Source organism: Microcebus murinus, chromosome 20 (assembly GCF_040939455.1).
Source record: "Microcebus murinus isolate Inina chromosome 20, M.murinus_Inina_mat1.0, whole genome shotgun sequence".
In the NCBI taxonomy this organism is placed as follows: domain Eukaryota; kingdom Metazoa; phylum Chordata; class Mammalia; order Primates; family Cheirogaleidae; genus Microcebus; species Microcebus murinus.
Genome location: NC_134123.1, coordinates 7,927,418 through 7,946,327, shown reverse-complemented (window position 1 = coordinate 7,946,327; position 18,910 = coordinate 7,927,418). Strand labels below are relative to the sequence as shown.

General features: G+C 36.4%; 1 protein-coding gene across 4 annotated transcripts in view; it reads right to left on the bottom strand.

Moving 5' to 3' along the window:
• Positions 1 to 18,910, bottom strand: part of RBL2 (RB transcriptional corepressor like 2) — a 71,855-nt gene that overhangs the window by 43,702 nt on the left and 9,243 nt on the right. For 3 of the 4 annotated variants that reach the window (XM_012772618.3, XM_012772617.3, XM_075995642.1), the window contains exons 3-11: positions 17,227 to 17,427; positions 16,492 to 16,556; positions 12,033 to 12,161; positions 9,944 to 10,104; positions 9,795 to 9,859; positions 8,666 to 8,852; positions 4,738 to 4,904; positions 1,952 to 2,061; positions 1,056 to 1,159 (exon numbers count right to left, since the gene is read on the bottom strand). In XM_012772618.3, coding sequence (XP_012628072.2) covers positions 1,056 to 1,159; positions 1,952 to 2,061; positions 4,738 to 4,904; positions 8,666 to 8,852; positions 9,795 to 9,859; positions 9,944 to 10,104; positions 12,033 to 12,161; positions 16,492 to 16,556; positions 17,227 to 17,427 — 1,189 coding nt within the window. The remainder of the gene's footprint in view (positions 1 to 1,055; positions 1,160 to 1,951; positions 2,062 to 4,737; positions 4,905 to 8,665; positions 8,853 to 9,794; positions 9,860 to 9,943; positions 10,105 to 12,032; positions 12,162 to 16,491; positions 16,557 to 17,226; positions 17,428 to 18,910) is intronic. The other variant, XM_075995643.1, reaches the window with a different exon arrangement.

Below are 18,910 nucleotides of genomic sequence, written 5' to 3'. Positions count from 1 at the left end.
AAAATCTAAGAAAAATAATTTCTTAGCCAAAAAGGAATGGTTGAATATTTACGTTAAAATACTATCCAAGCTGAGCACAGTGGCTCATGCCTATAAGTCCGGCACTTTGGGAGGCCGAGGTAGGAGGATCACTTGAGACTAGGAATTTGAGACCAATTTGGGCAACATTATCAAGACCTCATCTCTAATAAAAGTTTTTAAAATTAGCAAGGCCTGGTGGCACACACCTGTAGTCCTAGCTGCTTGGGAGGCTGAGGTGGGAGGACGGCTTGAGCCCAGGAGTTGGAGGTTACAGTGAGCTATGATCACACCACTACACTCCAGCTTGGGCAACAGAGTGAAACCCCATCTCTTAAAATAAAAAAATAAGGCTGGGCGTGGTGTCTCATGCCTGTAATCCTAGCACTCTGGGAGGCCAAGGTTGGCGGATTGCTCCAGGGCAGGAGTTCAAAACCAGCCTGAGCGAGACTCTGTCTCTAGTAAAAATAGAAAAAATTTAATTGACCAACTAAAAATATAAATACAAAAATTAGCCGGGCATAATGGCACAGGTCTGTAGTCCCAGCTACTCGGGAGGCTGAAGCAGGAGGATCGCTTAAGCCCAGGAGCTTGAGGTTGCTGTGAGCTAGGCTGACGCCATGGCACTCACTCTAGCCTGGGCAACACAGTGAGACTCTGTCTCAAAAAAAATAAAAAATAAAAAGATAATGTCCTAACCAGTCAATACTCTATTTATTCTGGCTATACACGGCTTCAATAAAAATTCTATGTTATTTAGCAACATAAGGTGAAACCTGAATCTTTGTATCCTTGACTATAGAGTCTCCCCACCCTCAGAAGTTATACATGATCACCCACAGCCTTCTGACTTAGGGGACTGAAGGTGAGAGGGCTCAGATCACAAGTTTCCTTAGGTGCCAATCTTATTCCCTGAAAGCCATATATTATTTCTTCAATAAAGCCTTTTTCGGTGGGTGGGGCAGGAAATCGGTGGGTGGGGCAGGAAAGAAACTATGTTTTATTGTACTGATCAATACAGTGGATATTTTACTCACAGATAAATCCATGTCTCCCAGTCTTTTTTGTTCCTGCTCAATAACAGATTCTAATACTTTATAGTAAAGCATCTCTGCAAAACGAAAATGTTTGCTGGTAACTTCTGTAGAAATAATTAGAAAACACAAAAAGGACACAAAAAAGAAAATAAACACTGTGGAAAATGAAGGCCCATCCCCCCCTCCATCCACAAAATAAAATTTAAAAACCAACCCACACTTCAGACATATACATTTCTTACAGTTGGTGTTTTAATTATCCCTAGGATACCTTAATTTTCTTCATGACAACATACAAATTTTTCTAAAACTGTGAAATGAAATTTGCATATAAAGAACTGTAATACCATTAAGAGTCACACCTAAAAAGAAAAAAAAAATTAAAAAAAAAAAATATCTGGTCTCTATGGGATAAAAAGAAAAAAAAAAAAAGAGTCACACCTCCTCCCCTTTTTTCTATATATTTGAACAAAACAGCTCTATACTAAGAAGTATGCAATTGGTTTACTATTCCACACCCACTTAGTTCCAGTTCATGAGATCAAACAACTACTAGACCAGGTTTGGGCATATAATAGCTGTATCTTCTGTTCCTGTTTTTAATATGTTGAAGCATCACTATACTTCTATTTAATTTTCCAGTTTTCAAATGAAAACTAAAGATCTGAAAATAAAAACACATCAGAAGTCCAACATGATAAAGATATCATCCTAAAATTTCTCTCTTACTGAGAAGGGCTCAGAAATCACTTGATTGGCAGAAAAATTAGGCAGCCATATTGTAGCCTTCAGTCTAAAGGCATAAATCCTTTCCTCTTCTGACTCAGTTAACAGGAAAGGACTCCATATAGTTAAACTTGAAAGATGAGAGCAGTATAGACAATATTAAACTTTACCTTTAGCACAATTACTGAAATCATCATCTGGCTGGTAATGCTGAGAATATATCTCATACATCTCTTTCAATCTGTTAGCAATAGCCTGAGTTGGATCTCTGGAACATGTCCTAAAAAAATAAAAAGAAATTATCTAATTTAAAGGTCTTGCTGATACCAGGCATGCTGGCTCGTGCCTATAATCATAGCACTCTGGGAGGCTGAGGCAGGAGAATCACTTGAGGTCACGAGTCTCAGACTAGCCTGAGCAAGAGCAAGACCCTGTCTCTACAAAAAAAAAACCAGAAAAATTAGCTGGACACAGTTGTGTGTGCCTATAGTCCCAGTTACTTGGGAGGCTGAGGCAGGAGGATCGCTCGAGCCAAGGAGTATGAGGTTGCAGTGAGCTATGATGACACCACTGAACTCTAGCCCAAGCAACAGAGCAAGACCCTATCTTAAAAAAAACCTTGAACAGAAACTATACACTTCCCAAATTAATCCAAGAGGTCCCATACTTCCGTATCAAAGGTGGTGGTATTTACCAGTTTGAGTAAAAAAAAAAATTTCTTGTATGGGATTGTACCTTTTGCTGCACCAAGTTTAGTAACCTTGATCTGGGCCAATTTGATGTCTGTGACTGGCCTCCACTCACCCTCTACATCCCCAATTACTGATGATAACCAAACTTGCCCTCACTTATTTCCTAGAGGGCAGTACAATTCCCATTAAGACCTTCTGGAAGAAAACAGAATGAAGGGGTCTATAACCTACACTATGAACTAATATAAACTGTTACTGACATTCTACATTTTTCCCCCCAAAACAAGGTTTATTTCATTAATTTCCTTTATTAGAAAACAATATATGTTCAATGCAGAAGCATTATACAAATTATTACCATATGGCCTTTTTTGTAACAATTATGGTTTTTGTTTTTTGGGTTTTTTTTGAGACAGAGTCTCACTCTGTTGCCTGGGCTAGAGTGCCGTGGCGTCAGCCTAGCTCATAGCAACCTCAAACTCCTGGGCTCAAGCAATCCTTCTGCCTCGGCCTCCCAAGTAGCTGGGACTACAGGCATGCGCCACCATGCCCGGCGAATTTTTTCTATATATATATTAGTTGGCCAATTAATTTCTTTCTATTTTTAGTAGAGACGGGGTCTCCCTCTTGCTCAGGCTGGTTTCAAACTCCTGACCTTGAGCGATCTTCCCGCCTCGGCTCCCAGAGTGCTAGGATTACAGGAGTGAGCCACCACGCCCAGCCACAATTATGCTTTTATCTTGATCACAAATACATATATTCCTTGTAAAAATGAAGCAACTTTAGAAAATTATAAAGAAAATAAAAATTAGTTATAATCCTGTTAGAGGACTAACTATTCAGTAGTCTGAATATAATATATAGGCAGAGTCTTATTTATGAACATACACACCCTTTTACACATCTTTGCTTTTACCTAGTATCTACTGGTAATATTTAACCTCACTAATGGTACTTAAGATTAGAGAAGCTGTTATGCCTGGTTAGAAATTGTAAAGAGATCTGGAAGATATAGAGATTAAGATAGGCTTCTAAATGTATTTATAAAATGCATCTAAATTCAAGGCAAACAAGAGCCATCTGAAAAACATGAGTTAAGAAGAGGACATATAGACTTAGTTTGTTGAGAGTAAATCACAATCAAGTTCATGAATAAAGTAGACTTCATGAAAATTTAAAGGAAAAGTTGTCAGCCTTGGCATTTAATAAGCCCAACTATGAGTGGAAAATTACTTATGTGTGTATATAGGGATTTCTTGATGCCAAGCCACCAGAAATTAAATGGGGTCCTATAGGGTCTATGTCATAAAATTATATAGTTTTAGAACCAGGAGGGACCTTGGAGGTAATTTTTCAAATCAGCTGACCACAAAGGTTATGCACGAGATAAGATTCATTCTATTCTGCTTTTCACTAAAACTGACTGATACTATTACCAGTCTCAGACAGATCAAAGGAACTAAAGGCAGTTAACTTCTTTTCAGGCTAAGGATGTCTCACAGAGCTTACAAAAGTCACAGTGGTTTTGTCTTGCTTTATGAACATGTGGAATGCTGCCAATCTTTTCAAATCAGACCCACTCTTCAGAACTTTACTCAGGTTCAATCCTTTTCACAAAGACCGTTGACAACTACTATCTTCATTGCCCCCTGGCCACGCTAAAATCTTAACGTAGAACAGTTGGCAACAAGACAGTTTGCGGCTTTATTTTACAGCAGCAATCCCCAACCTTTCTGGCACCAGGGACCAGTTTCATGGAAGATCACTTTTCCATGGATAGGGAGGGACGGAGTTCAGGAGGTGATGCGAGTGAAGTGGAACAGAGACTGTAAATACAGATGAAGCTTTGCTGGCTCGCCCACCACTCTCCTGCTCTGTGGCCCCCCCAGTTCCTAAGTTTCATTGAAGACAATTTTTCCATGGACTGGGGGTAGAGGGTGGGGTGGGCGGAGCTCAGGCGGTGATGCATAAGCTCATGGACTGGTACTGGTCATGGCCCAGGATTTAGAGACTGTAGTTCTATAGTATCTACTGTTGTTAGTTAATATCTCCTATATTACATTAAAGAAATCTGAAGAAACATGGTCTTCTATTTATACATCTTATATTGCTAGGTCGTCTAAGGACTAATAACCAGACTAAGCATGCAATTGATATACAATTATTAATGGGTGAATTAAGGCACTAATAGTGAAAAATTAAAATATGAAATTGAAAAACAATCAACAACCAAATATTGGCAAGCAGACAGGGATCAAACTAACCTGAGAATCTGTTCCAGTTTCTCACTTGGTGCATTCCTAAGGCCCGTCAGCATGGTGTGAAGACGACTCAAGCTATGTGTAGCTGTAGAAACCGGGGTCACACAAGGGCTATTCTCCTTAATGTACCTTACACCAGTAAGTGGTGTGGAGATTCTAAGTGCTTTAGACTTAAAGAAAAAAAATTAAGTAGAATTTAAAAAAGAGAAACATTATTTTAGGTCAGAAAGACTTTAAATCACTTCACAAATGGGAATTTAAGCCAATCAATTTTATCAATACAATGTCAATAAACTTTAGTGACTCAAATGTCACCATTCCTGGAATTTAAACATAACACAACTAAGAGCCACCAGCATCGATGTGAAGATGTGTGAAAGAACAATTGTTTTTAGTTAACTAAAAGTTTGTCCCTTAAAAGTTAAACCTTTAAGATAAGGCATAGCTCCTTATTATTTCCCCTTTAAAACTTAAGGTTGAAGGCAAAGATAAGCATTATACTTACTTAAAAAAATTAAGAATATCATTCTCATCTAAGAAATGGAATTTCACAGCTCTCATCTAGTGCTATTTTTGCAAACACTCAAAGATTTTTTTTTTTTTTTTTGAGACAGAGTCTCACTTTGTTGCCCAGGCTACAGTGAGTGCCATGGCGTCAGCCTAGCTCACAGCAACCTCAAATTCCTGGGCTCAAGCGATCCTCCTGCCTCAGCCTCCTGAATAGCTGGGACTACAGGCATGCGCCACCATGCCCGGCTAATTTTTTCTATATATATTAGTTGGCCAATTAATTTCTTTCTATTTATAGTAGAGACGGGGTCTTGCTCTTGCTCAGGCTGGTTTCGAACTGACCTCGAGCAATCCGCCCGCCTCGGCCTCCCAGAGTGCTAGGATTACAGGCATGAGCCACCGCGCCCGGCCAACACTCAAAGATTGATACAAGAAAACTGTGAATTACATCTGGCCCAAATAAAATCCATGATTTAACAAAAGCCCGTCTACATCCTCAAATTTGCTTCAAAGAGAGAGAGCATAAAACAAATATTCCTGAAAAAGGCAACCTGAACAGCCTTCATCAGTCTTCTTGCCCCTCCTCTATGTTTATTTTCTAGAATCTGCCAGTTTTTTCCCCTTAAAGTGGACAGATATAAGAAATAAGTTAAAATCAACATTCCTGAATATAAATATGAAAAAGATATGATTTAGTGTCAAAGAATGTAAGCATGAGTACATATGCTAGTAAAACATCTTTTCTCATTTTTCAAATAAACTCTAAAAGGTTAAGATAGCTTAATGTTTTAATACTCAAGATAAACCAAATTTCCCTGTGTATTAAAAGGTACTTATCCTAGAAATAGTTTTAAAAACACCTAGCAAAATTTTCACCTGGCAACAGAACTATTCAAGTTTGATACGATACAGAAAAGCACAGAAATTCATTATATAGAAAAATAAATCCATGTTTTCTTTATGTTCTAAACAGCAATAGAGCTCAGACTTTTGTTTCATAGAAATCCATTCTACAATTTTTTTAAGTCAATAAAATGATCTGTGTAGATTAACGACATTCAAAAGGTGCTCCCTGACTTAAAGGTTTCTTACAGCCAACTTCTTCACCGTATATGAAGCCGCACCTACATTGGGAGGGAAAGACATCTTGTGCACATACAGGAGAATCAACAGCAGCCAGCAGCATGTCACCACATCGCCCACAGGTAGCAGTGGTTTCAGAAGAAACTACATGTGACAACCACAAACAGCTTCCTGCCCAGAGTCCTCAGAGTCAGCATGGTGCTTCTTGGTAGCACTGTTCAAGTGCTTAGTGTAACGCTTCCTGCGCATTCTGATCAAGAGGAGTCTGTCTTTAACTCAGGTATAAATGTTGATATTTTTAAAATATTAGGATGTTCCTTTTCCAAGCAAAGACTATAAAATTTGGAGTGTCTCAGAGCTCTGTCCTTAGACTTCTTTTAACTCTCTATCAATTCATACTGCTGGTAATCTCTATTCATTCCATAGCTTTAAAAGCCTTCTGTATCCTGACCCCGGAACACACACAACCCTAGCCTCTGCTGTGATAAAAGTCTTGAATACCTACACTGCCAACTCAGCTTCGCTACTAGCATGCCTAAAAGACATCTCAAATTTAATATGCTGATAACCCTAACAGTTGATTTCTCTATAGACTTGCTCTTCTCTCTCAATAAATTTCAACAGTAAATATTCTTGGAATGCCTACTATGTGCTGAGTACAGCATACAACACTGGTCACAGCCTTCATGAAGCTTATCTTCTAATGTAGAGAGAAGGATAATAAAGAATTCTTTCTACTTACCTACCTCCCCCCTATCACATAGTGATAAATAAAAGAGGAACACTAGCAGCAGAGTAAGGGGGAAAGGAAATCCTAAGGGCTGGGGAGAATACTGTGGTCATTATTTTATATAGTAATCAGATTATCAGGATCCAGAATGAAGTGAGGAAGTAAGGAAGTAAGCCACATGAATATCTTAAAGAAACATGTTCTAGGCAGAGGAAACAGCAAGGTGACATTTGAGGAGGTTAATGTGGCATAAGTAGAATGGGTGAGGAAAGGAAGGTGAGTGTCATCTCCAAAATACAGTCCCAATACAACCATTTCTCCATTAGCAGAATCATTGTAATAGCCTCTTACCTCCCTACTTCCACCCTTGCCCCTCACCCGCTTCCCCACAAGACCTTTAAAAATGCAAATGAGATCATGTGGGAGTCACTCTTCTCAATAACACCCTCTTTCACTGCTTTCATCTCCACCAACCCACAAGCAAAGTCCTTACAATGGCTTCCAAAGCCTGCACATCTGCCCAGTTCTCTCGCTCCCTCCTCCCCTCAATTCTTACCACTCTTCCCCTCGCTCATTCTATTCCCACCACACTAGTGTTCTCACTGTTCCTCCAAAAAGTTAATCATGTTCCTAATTCATGGCTTTGCACCTGCTGTGGTCTTAGCTTCAAACACATTTCTCCAGCTATTCACATGGCTTGCTCCCCCACTTACTTCAGGGTTAACACTTCCCAGTTCATGTCACCTCCTCGAGATACTTCCCAGCCACCTTATCTACAAGAATCTAAAGCCTACCCACTCTCCCCAATATCTTTTATTATTACTCTATTTTATTTTTCTTCATCTGTCACCATCCACATAATATATATTTACTTCTTTGGTTATCTATTGTCCAATTCCCACACTAGAATACCAGCTTCTTTAGAACAAGGTATTCGTGGCTATTTGTTCACGGCTGTATCCCCAGTGTCCAGGACACAATCTGGCACCTAAAATACTTTAGAATATTTGCTGAATGAGTGAGCAGACCCGTGTCAAGCCTGAAGCAGCTCACTTACAGGTGAGTTGCCCCTTGGATTATCCACACTGCCTCTGGAGACACTTGTCAAAAACTTTATGTTTTCATTGAATACCACATAATAGAAGGGAAACTCAGTCTCCATGATGCTAAGTGTTTGCCTGAAATATCACCACATGGTTCTGAAACTCAGTTTAACAGAATTTTCTTAAAGACTGTAGATTCTCAGTTTCTCCAGTTTCTTAAATGAAGGCCCCAGTTCAGGTCAATTAACATTTTCTAAATGCCTACTCTGTTCGTTATATATATGGCTGTATATTACTGGCTGATGTTTTCAAAACCAATTATTAGCATGATACATTTGTTTAAATTTATATTAATTTCTCTTTTTCTCAGACCTAACTAAAACCTTTGAAATTACATTAACACAAAGTAAATCAATAGACATAACTCTTTCAATTAAAAGAATGATGGAATTTTCTTTTTCACATTAGAAGCAAGTAAAATATGCACACAGAATTACCAAAATAAAACAGGACCCCTAGCGTACCTGCTCCTGCGTTTCCACAATTCCAGCATGGCTTGACTCACCTTGTCAAAATGCTGCTGTAAGATGTTTTTCATCTGTACCCTTTCGGCAGTCTCTGTTCCTGAACCAGTGTTCAGACACCTTGAGAAAGTCCCAATTTCCTCCTCCGCATCCTCTCCAAGAAATATCCGTTCATCTAAATTCCCAACAGATAAAACATACTCCTCATAGGCTTTATTGATGGCTTTACTATAAGAAAAAAAAATACAGACAAAATGTACTGTCTCACAGAACTGCCATTTCAATTAATGTTTCAGGCCACTTCAATTATTTCATTTTGTTGTTAAAAGTTCTAATAATTTTTTGAAAGTTAAATTTTAGTGGGATCACTGTTAATTATAAAACCTGAACAGTATAAAACGTAAGCTTGCTATGCTATGCTCATCCATTACCCCATGTGTATATTTTGCTGACAGTCTTTTTTTTTTTTTTTTCTTGAGACAGAGTCTTACTTAGTTGCCCAGACTACAGTGAGTGCCATGGCATCAGCCTGGCTCACAGCAACCTCAAACTCCTGGGCTCAAGCAATCCTTTTGCCTCAGCCTCCTGAGTAGCTGGGACTACAGACATGCGCCACCATGCCCAGCTAATTTTTTCTATATATATTAGTTGGCCAATTAATTTCTTTGTATTTGTAGTACAGACGGGGGTCTCACTCTTGCTCAGGCTGGTTTCGAACTCCTGACCTCGAGCAATCCGCCTGCCTCGGCCTCCCAGAGTGCTAGGATTACAGGCGTGAGCCACCGCGCCCGGCCTTGCGACAGTCTTTCACCTGCCTGGTAGCTGCAGCTTCTGGAGAGAAGCTTAACTCTCTGTCCTGGCTGCTCCAGACACCTCTGAACAACTCCTACACATCATCATTTTTCACCTGTATGGTTCCAAAAGAATTCTTTATTTCAAAATTTATAGTCCAGAAGCTTAATTAATAAAACTTTAAACAGTCATACATTTTCGATAAATTTAAAAACATATGCTTATAAGTAATAGTCAACAGAATTGTTATTGCTTCTCTATATTCTCCCATAAAACACACTCTAAATTTCCATAGTACAAACAATCAAAGCACTAAACTCTGAGGTTTCCTAAGTATACAATTTAAAACATTAAAAGTTTCATAATGGAAGTACTCACAAACTCTCTCCAAAGTTCCCAGGTTCTAGAAACCCAGTAAGATTTTCTTCTTTTCCCTTAAGGAGCTATGATGAAAGAAGAGATCCTTAAGTCATCATATTAAATCAAATTTTTCTTTCTCCAGAAAACATTTTCACATTTTTACAAACCTTTTTTTCATAAAGTTTCCTAATGTAGGGTTTCCAGAAATGTTCCTTTATTCCCTTTGCTTCCAAAACTAGGCCATCATGTAAGGAACAAAGTTTCTCAATGACACAGGGTGGGTCAGAGGAAGGTTTGGTCTCCTTACCATGAAAATCTTCAGATAGGCCTATGATATATAGAATCACAAAATAGAGATATCAGTCAGCATTCAATAAACCAAATTATATATTACTAAACTATAATAAACTAAAATATAAGTGATATATTATAATCAGCATAAGTTAACATATGAATATATAGGAAATAGTGTAAATTGGCCTAATTTGACTCTATTTAAATATACTTCAAAAAATGGCAAACACTCTTGGGAGGCCGAGGCGGGCGGATTGCTCAAGGTCAGGAGTTCAAAACCAGCCTGAGCAAGAGCAAGACCCCGTCTCTACTATAAATAGAAAGAAATTAATTGGCCAACTGATATATATATAAAAAATTAGCCGGGCATGGTGGCACATGCCTGTAGTCCCAGCTACTCGGGAGGCCGAGGCAGAAGGATCGCTTGAGCCCAGGAGTTTGAGGTTGCTGTGAGCTAGGCTGACGCCACGGCACTCACTCTAGCCTGGACAACAAAGCGAGACTCTGTCTCAAAAAAAAAAAAAAAAATGGCAAACAGAGGTAAAGTGTATCATTACTCAAAAGATTTCAGTTATTCAGTGTTCTATCTGGAGATGGTTAAAAGGGAAACTAAAAAATTAAATTTTAGTATATTGCTCTAAGATCTAAAAATCACAAACAAAAAGAAAATAACTTTGCTAATAGGACTTACATTCAAACAAAAACACCACTTTTAAAAAATTGTGCTGTTGAAAGATTATATACTTTAATTTATAGTAGATATATTTATCATATTAATTTATAGTTTATTATTGCCCTAGTCTCCGCACAAGAGAAAAAGAAATCAAAGAAAAATAAAAGAGAGTATACATGAACGGAAGCAGCTGTATGGAAATATAAAAGGGAGTTGGGAAAGAAATGAGAAAAAGCACAGAACAGAAAAACGAGGAACATTAAATTTGCCAAACTAGGAGCAAACTGAAGTAACTAACTCAACTTTAAAAATCTACCTTTTAATGCCTGTAAAAATATAGTTAAATAGAATGAACAATATTTGATAGCACAACAAAGTGACTAGAATCAACAATAAGTTAGGGTCTACTTTAAAATAACTGGAAGGGTAGAAATGGAATGCTCCTAACATAAAGTAATGAAAATGCCTGACACGATGGATACCCCAATTACCCTGATTTAATTCACATTGTATACCTATATCAAAACATCATATGTAGCCTATAAAGATATGCAACTATTATGTACCTATAATAATTAAAAATAAAAAAGAAGAAAAGAAATTACCTTGATAGTCAAACTGAAATTCTAATTGGAACCACCCCCAAATTGACAATTACCTAGAGTCCTATGATGGTTATTATTCAAATAGCAACAGTATTATATATTAGCTCTGTAAATACTTTTTACTATTTGCTTTATAAATCATAATTTGGGTGCTTAACTGTATTATCATTCATAGAAATTAGATACCTGAAGGCCTATAATGCCAAAATAATTATCATTTCCATATATATGTTAGTTTAGAAGATGAAAGTTCACTTTACTTATTTTAGAGCATAACTACTCTTTTGTAGCAAACATTTGAAATGAAGATTCTTTCAGTAAATCCTTTTAGACCCCCTGCAGCATGTCAGGCACAAAGCTTGCCAATACAGAAAACTACTATCAGCTTTAATGTCATCTTTGCTACTTTGAGTTTCTAAATGCTATTTCCTTTTTGAGTATATATTTCAGAAAGTTGTAAAGTTGTCATCTAAGACATTAAACTTTGTGATATCTGCAACTGCAGATGTTTTTTCCAAAAATATTTTTATAGATAGCTTGACTCCTAGTTATAAGAACCCTGGATAACTACAGTGATTGAAGCTTTCAAAATACTTATGTTCTATGTACTATGTATACAACTCCCAAGAGTAAACATAAGATAGAAATGTGGCCAGTCCAAATATCTTTGATTCACAAACTTACCTTTAAAATTAGGGTTCACAAGTTCTTTACGATTGGAACATTGAAGGGCATTTCCATAAACTAAGTCCAAAGCACATAGCAGAAGATGGTAAGAATTGACCAAATCATCACTAATCATGGGGAAATTACCTACAGGATTACAAACAATTATAAAGTTAAATTAGAATCAACTTTACAGTATTTTAAAAATAATTTCTTCCTTTAATTAGAATGACATTACACAACATTATACAAAGTTGACTCAAGAGTTACATTGCTTTGACAAATTTATGTTTTGAGATATTACTATTAATAAATTTCTAAGAGTTTAATGAAAACAAAAAATTTACTAAAATGCCATTTATTTGTTCAATAGTCATTAAGTATTTATTAAATACCTAGTAGCTGACTAAAACTATCATCATTGTGTTCTTTGAAAATTCTGAACACAAAATCTTCATAAATTACCTCAAACTATACGAAATTGTTTTGTATGAAAATATTTTTCTGTCATGAAAACTACTAGAAATACTTAGAGGAGGACAGCTGAAAAAATGATTCATATAATTATTAATCTCATATATGTACTTTAACAAGACCAGAACCTTTAATCAGACGCCTAACAGTAACATTTTCAATACTTTCCTATATTACAAGCTCAGACAAATTAATGCAACAGGAACACCATTAAGATATTTAAATGCTAGAGCTAGTATCCCAAGAATAACTGCTGATACTTGGTAACAAAGAAATAAGAAACAAAACCTGAACCTATAGAAACGTCCTTTCTGCAGTGCGGCTAAAGTCTAACACTGGAAGCATGTTTACACACAGTTAAACAGTTTTATTATTGTCTAAGTTTCCTACAAATTAAGAATTATTTATAGTTTCTTTTTTATAAATTTAAGCCTAACCCCTTTTTGGTTAAACACTGCACAAAGCTGGGCACAGTGGTTTATGCTTGTAAGCCCAGAACTTTAGGCCAAAGTGGAAGAATTGCTTGAGCCCAGGAGTTCAAGACCGGCCTGGGCAACATAGTAAGACCCCATCTCTACAAAAAATAATTTAAAAAAAATTAGCTGGGTGTGGTGGCACAAGCCTGTAGTCCTACCTACTTGGGAGGCTGAGGCAGGAGGATCACTAGAGCCTAGGAGTTGAAGGCTGCAGTGAGCTATGGTGGTACCACTGCATTCTAGCCTGGGCAAAAGAGCAAGACACTGTCTCTAAAACAAACAAAATAAAGCAAAACAAAAACTGCACATATATGCTTCATATTGAACTTTACATTCCTGAAACATCAGATAAATTTGATTTAAATATCTAACATACACCTTTAGAAATAGAAATATTTCTTAGCATTTTTACACTTAAGGTTTACCTAAATTTGTATGTGTGTACACACACACACACACACACACACACACAGATTTGTTTCAGGTTTTTTTCTCACCTTTCCTCCAAAGAAAGTTACCACTTACCTTAGCATATCAGGATAAGCAATTATTTTTGTATAGATGGAAACATTCAACAAATAAACTTAAATGAATTAAAGAGGAAAAAGTATTTTTCTGTTGCCAAAAAGGCAAACGATAATAGAGTAAATTCTGCATTGATATAACCAAACAAATATGGTTGGTTCTACAATAGAGGTTTAATACTAAAATATACTCAGCTTTTCATATGTAAAACAGGAAGTAGCACCTACTGGTTTCAAGCTACAAAGATCATCACACTGACAAGCCTAACTTGTCACTAGCATGTACTTGCGGCAGAAAGCAAAAAAAAAAAAAAACAAAAACAGAAGCACTGTAACTTCCAACAAAAAGCTGCAATGTCCCTAAAGATCAGAATCTAATTTAAATCCCATGAATGTCCCAGTATGACATACTTTCCATTTCAAATCCTGACCTTCAAAATAAATCTGACTTTGTGAGATATTTTATTTTTTAATCAACAAAGATAATAAGTAAATGGAAATCTGTTTAATCTCCATAGTTGGCATATTTATCAGGACTGAGAAGATCTGGGATTTCATATAAAATGGGAAATGGCACCTATTGGTTTTCTGGCCACAAAGCCTTTCATGTGACAAGGCCAAACTTGTGACTGGTGTGTACCTGTCATGAGACATCAACAAAGACAGCAGGCAAAGAGTTGGCTTATTTATCAGGAAGGAGATAATCTGGGGTGCCCATATGCTACAGACAATGTTATGAGAAAAGTGGCTATAAAAGAATATACCTTCCCTCAAAATAAATAAATCAAGAACTGAATAAAAGCCAATTAAACTATGCTATATTAGAAGATTCTTGGCTAGACGCAGTGGCTCATGGCTGTAATCCCAGCATTTTGGGGGGGGTGAGACAAGACTACCGCTTAAAGCCAGGAATTCCAAACCAACCTGGGCAACATGACAAGACCCTGTCTCTACAAAAAATAAAAAAATTAGCCAGAGGCCAGGCATGGTGGCTCATGCCTGTAATCCTAGAACTCTGGGAAGCTAAGGCAAGAGGACTGCTTGAGCTCAGGATATCAAGACCAGACTGAGCAAGAGCAAGACCCCAGTCTCTACTAGAAATATAAAAATTAGCTGGGTGTCCTGCCACATTCCTATAGTCTCAGCTACTCAAGAGGCTGAGGCAAGAGGATCGCTTGAGCTCAGGAGTTTGAGGTTGCAGCGAACTATGATGACACCATTGTACTCTACCTGGGCTGACAGAGTAGACTCTGTCTCAAAAAAAAAAAAAAAAAAGATGTATTAGCCAGGTGTGGTGGTGCACAACTGCAGTTCTAGCTACTTGGAAGGGTAAGACAGGAGGATCCCTTGAACTCAGGAGTTCAAGGTTATAGGGACCTATCATCTGCCATGGTACTCCAGCCTTGGTAAAAGAGTTAGATGCTGTCTCAAAAAAGGGGAGGTCAGGGGAGGGAAGGGAGGGAGAGAGAGAAAGAGATGAAAGGGGAAATGGGAAAGGGAAAAGGGAAGGGGAAGGGAAGGAGAAGAGAAGGAAGGGAAGGAGAAAGGGGAAAGGAGGGAGGGAGGGAGAGAGGGAGGGAAAGATAAAAGGATCCTAGTGCATCATAAAAGATCATAGTAGTTGATTGCGAGGGGACAAAGTTTCTTCAGATAAAATTATTATAGACTGAACTAATAAGATTAAATTCAAACACTAAGTTAATTGCAGAGATAAAAAAAATATGCCACCCCAATTAGTCAAGTGAGAGCAAAATAAGGACAATAAAATTATTTTTTGTAGTTTATATAGAACTAAATATATTTACTCCTAAACACAAATATACCATAAAAGATAAACAACACAGATAAAAATCCTACGAGTCAGACATACCAGCCCAATACAATCATATGAAAAGATTACTATCACATATAATACCAGCCACACAGTCTAAAACTTGTTGCAGCCGCTATGAAAACAGTTTATCTACCCTAAGCCTTTATTTTGTATCACTGATATGTCACCTTTATCTCTACTAAAGAGACATGCCTGTGTGACAGAAGACAGACTTTTCTCTTGAATCAAGCATGCAGCTCAGGGAAGGAAGGATGACTCTTACCTTACTAGCTAGAGAGGACTATTAGACAAATCAAACCTGGAGACCTATGGTGTGACACCTCCTTGCCAAAGGCCTTCACATCTAGCAGGAAACCAGAAACCAAGAGATCTGGGTTCAAATCCCAGCTCTGTTCCTAGCAGCTAGTTTCTGGACATCAGCTGACTACTTTTTAAAGTGAGTAAGTTGAGCTAGTTGATCAAATAATGAGAATTTCTTATATTTATGAAACTCTTTCCAGCTCCATGATTTTTTGTTTTTAACTTTGCACTTTATTGGGCTATCTTAGTGGCAAAGGCATTCCACATAGACTATAGAAAAAAGCTACGTAATTAATGTAACTGTACTTTCTTTTCCTTAGATTCTTAAGAAATATTTCTACATAGAAATATAAAAAGGACAAAAAATAACAGGGATGTTTCTCACTGAATGACGATCTTGGATAGATTAAATAAGAAGAAAGGGAGAGAAAATAAATAGTATCTAATGACATATGATTAAATATATTTGTCTGAAAAATATGCAAAAAAAAATCTGAATTACTCTGAGGTTGATCAGTTCCATTCAATTTAATAAACATGTCTCATGAAAAGTATAGCTCAAAATACAAGCATATACAGAAAGAATAAGGTGTTCTCAGTTCCTAATTCAGAGGAATAGCTTTTGGTAGAAAAGATGTTGTATAAGAACAAAACTGATGGATTTTCCATTTAAAAAGAGAAAAAACTGGATGTTATAAAGAAATTAAAAATATCCTCTTAATAAAAGGTGATACTTAAACAATCTGGGATTAAAACACTTCAGAAAATTTTCAATCAGAAATTTTTCCTGGTACATATTATAGGTTGATAAAATTAATACCTGAAAACTTAAATAATTAATATCTAGATAAATATTATTCTTTTCTTACCTTTTGCATATATAAAAAGCACCCAACAAAAATGGAAAATTTCTGACACAGTACAGGGCTGTCGCCTTTAGGAGAGAAAAAAAAGTCATGAGACAACGGAAGAATTAAAAAAAGACATCCCAAGTGATTGTAAATTAGGTGTGAAATAAAACCCACAGTTAGAGGGAGTGATACTATAATAGATTCAGCTTCCCACGGAAAATGTGCAAGAAGTTCTGCACTGCACCAACCAAATATTGGTAGGAAGTAGCAGGGAGTCAGAGAAAGAGCTTATCTCCAAAAAAAAGAAAATCTGGAAGTTTTTAAAAGTTTATTAAGGTCAAGATAGGTAAGGTGAAAACTAAAAGAATAACAATAGTTCTTTTGATATTTGCAAGGCCATGTGCTTTGGGACTCCTATACACAATCAGATATTTCCCATGTTTAGTGGTCTATACCCATGGTAACTAATTGATGAAGGTCCCTAATGTGACTTGTGCAGTCACATTTTTGTTTGCTTAAGTGAACAGGGAAAGTTTATGTAAACAAAGATCCCATATATTTTGCAATATGAAAGCCAACCTCTTCACACAATGAAAACCAAAAAAAATAAAAATAAAAAATTAAAAGAAAACTATTGGTGAAAAAGATTATTTATGAGATCACACTTCTTTTTTAAGACTAGCAAAATAAACTGAGGGATCAAAACTGTAGCACAGACAAATGGGTATTCCCAAGTAACAAATAAAAACATACCGCTGTTTTCTTCCTCTTTGTTGACGAGGTTGCTCCTCTTGAGGATATTTAAAGATATCCTGAAAAATGGGTTCATATTTCTTAAAAATTACAGCAGAAACAGTGAAGTTTCTTTCTAATCTCTCAGTACGTTCTCTGAAATGTGGGGGTAGATTTGCCATGTCTTCCCACTTCTTCATCTTATTAAAAAATTCAATTAAGCTAATATTAAAAATAAAAAATGAGATATTTTCTTAAGTAACATAAAGGTAAAGTATATAAATAACTAAAAGTAAATCAGAATTATCTCATTAAATTATATTACTTTTAGACAGTGAAATAAAACCACAATTATGTCTCTGAATAAATTAATCTCTTACAGGTTGGTTTATTCCTCTGATCCTCCAATCTACTTTTTTTCTTAGACTAAGGTTTTTAAAAAATTATGACATAATTTAAAATACAAGCAAAATCAGCAATAACATAATCGACACTGATATGTCCAACTGTCAGATATAACAAACATTAACATATTGAATAAATTTCATAATATTTGCTTCAGATTTCTTTAAAAACTAAAAACACTACAGAAACAGCCAAAATTTCCATTTGTACTCTTCCCTAATCCCATTTTCCACCCTTCTTCCCCAGATAACCACATTCCAAAGCTAGTCTTAATCCAGCCTGTTTTCATACATATTAGACATATATATGTATCCATAAGCAGTAAGTAGTATCTTTTGCATATATTTTTACATTTTACATAAATGGTATCATACGGTAACATTCTGCAACTTGTTTTTTTCTCTCAATGTTTTTGAGATTCATTAATGTTGATACATAAGATCTAATTAATTCATTTTAAACTGCTAAAACATTCCTTCTTGAATTATACCTTGATTATACCAAGACTTTTTGCATTCACTCCCCAACCAACAGAAATTTAGGCTGTTTCTAATTTTTCATAGTAACAAAAACTGCTATAATCAACACACCCTTGTACATGTGGCAGAAGTTTCCTTAGGAACTACCCCAGGAAGCAGAGTCAGAGAATGTACACCTTCAATTTTACTAGGTATTGCCAAATTTCCCACTAAAGTAGTTACGCCAATTTATATCCTCACAAATGTATGCCAGCAATATAGAGTTCCTATTTCCCTGCATAAAGACCTAACTTGGTACTATCAGATTCCAAATTTCCCCACTCTGATAAGAATGAAACATTGTCTTTTTACTTTGAAGTTCCTTGAGTACTAATAAGATTAAACATCTTTCCCTGTTATCTATTAGCTACATGAGTTTTGACCTTTGTGAAATGATATTGGTTACTCATTTTTGTTGATTAACTATTTGTTGGTAGTTCTTTATATAATTCTGGATACTGATCCTTGGTCAATTTTATGCATTGTAATTATCTTCTTCCAATCTGCTCCCATAATCCACTTAGTTCAATATGGCTAAAAAAGTAAATAATCTGAACGCACAAGTAAAAATCTAAAGATAAGAAATGAGTTTTTGAAAAAACCAAAATGCAGGACTGTATCACTTGCATTAAAATGTTAGGTAAGTTTAGTTTACTATAGTTTATTTATTTATTTTTTTTTGAGACAGAGTCTCACTTTGTTGCCCAGGCGTCAGCCTGGCTCACAGCAACCTCAATCTCCGGGGCTCAGCGATCCTCCTGCCTCAGCCTCCCGAGTAGCTG